The sequence below is a fragment of the Belonocnema kinseyi genome, chromosome 3 (genome assembly GCF_010883055.1).
Source record: "Belonocnema kinseyi isolate 2016_QV_RU_SX_M_011 chromosome 3, B_treatae_v1, whole genome shotgun sequence".
Taxonomy (NCBI): Eukaryota; Metazoa; Arthropoda; class Insecta; order Hymenoptera; family Cynipidae; genus Belonocnema; species Belonocnema kinseyi.
Genome location: NC_046659.1, coordinates 76515046 through 76520799, shown reverse-complemented (window position 1 = coordinate 76520799; position 5754 = coordinate 76515046). Strand labels below are relative to the sequence as shown.

Below are 5754 nucleotides of genomic sequence, written 5' to 3'. Positions count from 1 at the left end.
TGGATATTGTTGACAGATGACAATACGCCAATTAGCACAAATGGTAAGTTCCGACAGTGCCTACAAGTGTGCCTACTAGCCGCTAAATGGCAATACCGGTTTTATATGTATACACCTGGTAAGAAAATGAACTATACAAAAATTGAATAACTAGCTTTTCCTGCGGCCCCTCATTAAGATTCAGTGGAAAAAGCTGACTATCTCCAGACAGACATATTTCCATTTCTGTTTAGTACTTTAGGCTCTTACATTATGTATCCTCAAGTTTATGCACACAGGACCGAGTGAGTCACGTCGAACCTTCTACAATAGTCACACCGATTTCCATTAGACATTCTAATATTTTACGCTGTGTCGCTTGTTAAGTTTAACCAAAGCCCTCGGTGAGAACGTAGGACGTCTTTAAGATTTATCGTACGATCTACTACGACTAAGTCGGTGTTACCCCTTTTTTTGACATATCATTTATGGGTATAAGGTTCAGTTGTTGTTAACGATTATTGCTCCTACTTATTCTTGTTAGAAAGCTTTCAGTTGTATATTGAAATGACATATTTGCGAGGGAGGTGTATTTAGTTTATGTACAGTGCCAGGTCGATCTTAAAGCCAATCAATTTGTGTATTGCATTTGATAACAATCAGTCGCAGTTATTATTAACAAAGAGTACAAAATGCTATGTAAAAGAAGGTAAATAAAATTTCCAAAGAATTTCTTTTTAATTTATACAAGATATTTAAGAATAGTCATGAAACGTTCGAGCAATATCAACTGTTTATTTAAATATCTCCACACACACAAAAAGAGTTCATAAGATAAATTATTCACCTGGCTTTAATGTTTTAAAGAAAAATCTTAAGTTTGTTTTTATGCTTTTCTTTAAGGAGAAGGTCACTGCTTCTGCAGACAAAAATGTAAATAAAAGAATACTTCCTTTTGCATAATTCTAAAATATTACTGATGGGATCTGAACTTCAATGGTTTTAATGTGTTTCTGGTTTATGGTTCTTTGTGAGACAAAAATGGTTTAATCAAATTTATATAATAACTTTCATTTTTGTTTAGATTAAAATTTAAATCAGATTTTTCTACGCAAAATAGGAAACTAATAAAAGATCTAACATGAATGATAAGTACAAGTTGCTCCGAGTTTTATCATATTTTTTCAAGCCAAAATATTTTTCACACAGAAACGTATTTTTTAAATATTTGTGTACCTTTAAGATATTATTGGTAATGTTTATTTAAGCTTTGTTATTTATATTTGAATGAGGCCAGTGATAGTTAATTAAAAACATCAGACCTCGATTCTTCATACCATATCAGTTTTTTAAAAAATGAAATCTGTAATTTGCAAATGCGGATTGCGCTTATGTTTTCATATCTCTTTTAGGATTTAGCATGCTTCGAAGCCAGTAATATAACCAAAATTGCCCTTAATATTTGCCGTGTACTTTAAATACGTTCAACTCAAATCGACCAACAATTTTAGCAGTTACATCCTAATATGTTTTCATCTTCTGATAATGAAGTAATTCTTGCAACAGGCTTAGGTAGAATATTTCAGACAAGTCTTTAACGGGTTTAAACCTCAAGAGGTTGCTAAAACAGAAGGTTTAGACTGAATAGGTTCCTTAAACGCTTATCTCATTAACTAACAAGAAAAATAGATCATCAGAGCTTACAAAATTTGTCACAACATTTATTTCAGTTTTTGTTATTACAATATGACTATATATCGAAAAATTCTCCCTGGAAGTGGGGCACTAAATTTTTAATAATTTCAACAATTGAAGGTTTTTAATACATTCATGTATATAGGCATGCAACTTTTTGAATAATAAACTGATGATTCATCAAAGTTTTATGAGCTTCAGGAGGTTTTTACATTGAGCAGTAGATTTTGTCACTGCTGTAGATTATCGGCACTGATGCAATATTTTTAATTTTCTGATTTAAAGTTGTCATCAAGTAATCACAATAGTTCTTCGCGACTACCCGAAAATGTTTTTCCTCCCGTCTCACATTCGCATTTCACACTTTAAGAGAAAGAAATTTTGTCTAGGATACTTGATTATATTGACTATAGAAACCAATTTAACTTTTGTGTAATTAAAAAGTGAGAATTGGCACTATGTCTGATATGAAAGGTGAAGAATAGACAAAAGGTTGAAGGATCTGTTGTTTAGAGAATTAAATGAATATGGCCGCACCATCTCAGTTATTTATCGATTGATGCTCTATCATTATAAGTTCTCGTTTATGATTGATGAATTAATAATACTTTTTTAAAATGAGAATCGTTAATCATAATGTGTTTCATTTGAAATCAACAATTTCTCTACTCACATGTGTCAGAGCCTTCTTGAGGCTTGACTGTGTATATATTAGGGTTATGCAAAATTTCATTGGAAATTTGTTGTTTTAGAATTTCCATGCGCATAACTCATAAAATTATTTAAATCAATGAAAAAAGCATTTCTTCGAATAAAATATATTTAGAGGTTCTGGAAGACCCATGAAATTTACAACGTTATTCCTCATAAGAAGAAAAGACATTTTTGTAAATTTGATTCCGAATTATCAAAATTAGAATAATCTAGTTCAAACTCCATGTTTCTTTTCATAATCCGGTATAGCATGCAAATGAATAATTTATCTTCAAAAATCACTCCCAAATGTTTCTTTTATGGGGCCTGAAAACACTCTATAAGTAAAAGACTCGAAAAACTGGTTTTGCGATTTTTTGTCGCTGATTATATATTTTTTTGCGTTTTGTTAATGCAAATTTTTTCAGTTAGATAATACAATAATCTCTTCCGATGATAATTATATGTTTACGTAAATTGTTTTAAAAATGTATTAACGTATTTACCAATGTTTTCTAAGAATATAGTAAGAAAGTGTCGACTTTTCCATATTTTTGGACTTATTATTCGCTTTTCAGTTAGAGTGAGTCAATAATCAACTAGGTTTAACAGAAATAATTATTTTAAATATTTAATATTATTTATTGAAATATTCTGTTAGAATAATGCTATAGAGATACGGTTTTTTTGATATGTTTAACTTTTTATCCACTTTCACTCAGGCTGAGGTAAAAATTAATGTAATTTAATAAACATAATTGTATGAACAAATACGTAGTGTTTATTACTATATTTTCCTATATATAGCAATAGTAGATAAATACGGCTTTTTCTGAAATTGTTTACTTTTTGGCAACTTTTCACTAGAAGTAATGTCAAAATTGATTTAAGTTGGGAAATATAATTGTTTTAATAATTTATTATTATTTTAAATAATACTATCTTTAAATAATGCTCCAAAATTGCAGTTTTTTCTGAAATATTGAACTTTTTTTGCAGTTTTACCTTGAAGGGAAGTAAAAGAAATATAATTTAACAAACATAATTGTTTAAACAAATCATTTTTTATGAATATATTCTTTTACAGTAATGCTGGATAGCTGCAGTTTTTCTAATTTATGTTTGAATTATGTTTATTTTTTAATAAATATACATTTTTCTGCATTATTATTGTTTTCACATATCTTCTCTTGGATAAGCTTTAAAAATGTACGTTGTTTTAAATAATTAATTTCGCTTTTGCATTCTAGTTGTGAACGCTTGATAAATCAAAACTAAAGAGAATCATTTTTTTTACCAAGCTCCTTACTTTTTGTGAATGTGCTTTTCTGAAGTAAAACAAATATTTAAAATGTTATTCAAATTTTCTACATAGATCATATTGAGGTGCAACATTTTCAATTAAAAATCGTTTAATAAATGTTTTTACTGTAAACCCTGCCAGTCCGAGATTAAATAATTATTTTTACACTTTTTAAACTCCTTATGTTACAAAATTTGTTTGACAACACATTCTCAAATTATTTTTCTTTTTAATAGTACGAAATAAAAATCAAGACTGTGAAGTTTTAAATTTGTACCAGAAATAATACATTCAAGAAGATGGTGATACAAAAATTTGCATATACTGTAGATTCAGGAACTTCTTTTTTATTCGGGAAATTCATTTATATTCATCTTATGGTCGCATGATATTGTATGCAAAACACCGAAATTTTAATTATACTCTGTGAACCTAAAATTTAGTAAAGATGGGTTTGAGCTGATTGGCTTTGGATGGGAAGAAATTGCAATGAACTCAGCATATCCGGTGAATGGAATTGATGGTTGTAAGCATGACGAATCTAGGCGTGTCGCATGATTCGATTAAAGCAATCGCCAGACAACCCGACCAGCCAATAAGACTTCTTTATCCAGTCTCCGACACTGATCAGGCACTCGACCTAGACAGTCGAGTGCTTCATAAAAAAATCGATTCTTGTCTCGAGATCACGGTCAGGGTCGAAAGTACTTTCATTCGTCCATAGTTCATAATTCAATTTATATAATTAATTAAAATTAAAGAAACCATGTGCTAGGGGCTGTATAAAATTTATATTTATTTTGAACACTTTGTCCAACCCCCCCCCCCCCCCCCCCCCCCCCCCCCCCCCTTCTTCGTCACCGATAATCACAGAAACCTTAAATGCGTCCAAATTTAACAGAAATTATTCACGTGGCCCTGCCTGTTTGCGTTTAGATTCCCTCTATTTAGAATCAGGGTCACTGCAAGCCAGGCTGGAAACCCTTCTCATATCCGGAGTTGAGTTATTTTAGAAGAATTCACAGTTAGAAATGCTCTCAGAACATGGTATATAAGGTTATTCTTGTTATTCACGAAAATATAGGATTTAACAAGGGAATGAATTCTTTTAAATAAAATTATTTTATTGACAGTATCATATTAAATTTAACGTGAATCGTTTCATATTTCAAGTCAAAATATATCACACTTTTAACAAAAAAGTCGAATTTTCAACCAAAAAATGTTAATTTTCTAACAACATAAATAAATTATGTTCAAAGAAAAAGTTAAATTTTAAAGCTTGGAATTCGAATGTCTCAGGACAAATTTGAACTTTAGAACCGAAATTATGAATTTTCAACCCAGAAAGATATTTCTTTAATGAAACAGTTGAATTTTGTACAATTAAAAAAAACTAATTTAGCACTACATATTTTTTACATAAACAAACAAATAGTTAAAATTTTAAGACAAAGGGACAAATTTTTAACTAAAGAGCATAATTTTCAACCTAAAACGACGAATTTTTATTTGAATAGTGGGCTTTGAAATTAAAAAGGAATTAGGTTTGATCACAAAAAGTTGAATTTTTAGGTAAATGGTAAAATCGTCAATCCATGAAGTCAAATTTTCAGTAATCTAGTTGAATCTTGGATCAAAAAAGATAACTTTTCAACAAAATAAATTTGTAACCAAACATACCAAACAAACTTACAATTAAATAGATGAAGCAAAAGGAAAGAATTTTCAACAAAAAACTTTATTTTTAATCAAATATATGAACTTTCAACATTTAAAGATGGTTTGAACAAATTCGTGGAATTTTTAAACAATATAGTATAAACTACAAACAAAAATAGTTTAATTCATAACTAAATATCTAAATTTTCGAAACAAAAAAAAAACATTTTTTTAAAAGACAGTCGGATATTTAATACAAAAAGACAAACGTTGAACAAAACAGCTACATTTCCTAACAATTTAATTTCTAAGAAAATAATTAAAGGGGGAGGGTCGGTAAGGCCGGTTTTTGGCCTAATTTATTTTTGGACCAAAAAATCTGAAAAAATCATGCTAGTATCTTATAAGTATCCCGAGTCGAT

At 29.5% G+C, this 5754-nt stretch overlaps 1 protein-coding gene across 1 annotated transcript in view; it reads right to left on the bottom strand.

Moving 5' to 3' along the window:
- LOC117169884 (neprilysin-2-like) overlaps positions 1-2441 on the bottom strand; it is a 70364-nt gene extending 67923 nt beyond the window's left edge. Inside the window, exon 1 of the mRNA XM_033356393.1 lies at positions 2348-2441. Within this exon, the coding sequence (XP_033212284.1) occupies positions 2348-2441 (94 nt within the window). The remainder of the gene's footprint in view (positions 1-2347) is intronic.
- Between the last annotated feature and the right edge of the window lie 3313 nt (positions 2442-5754).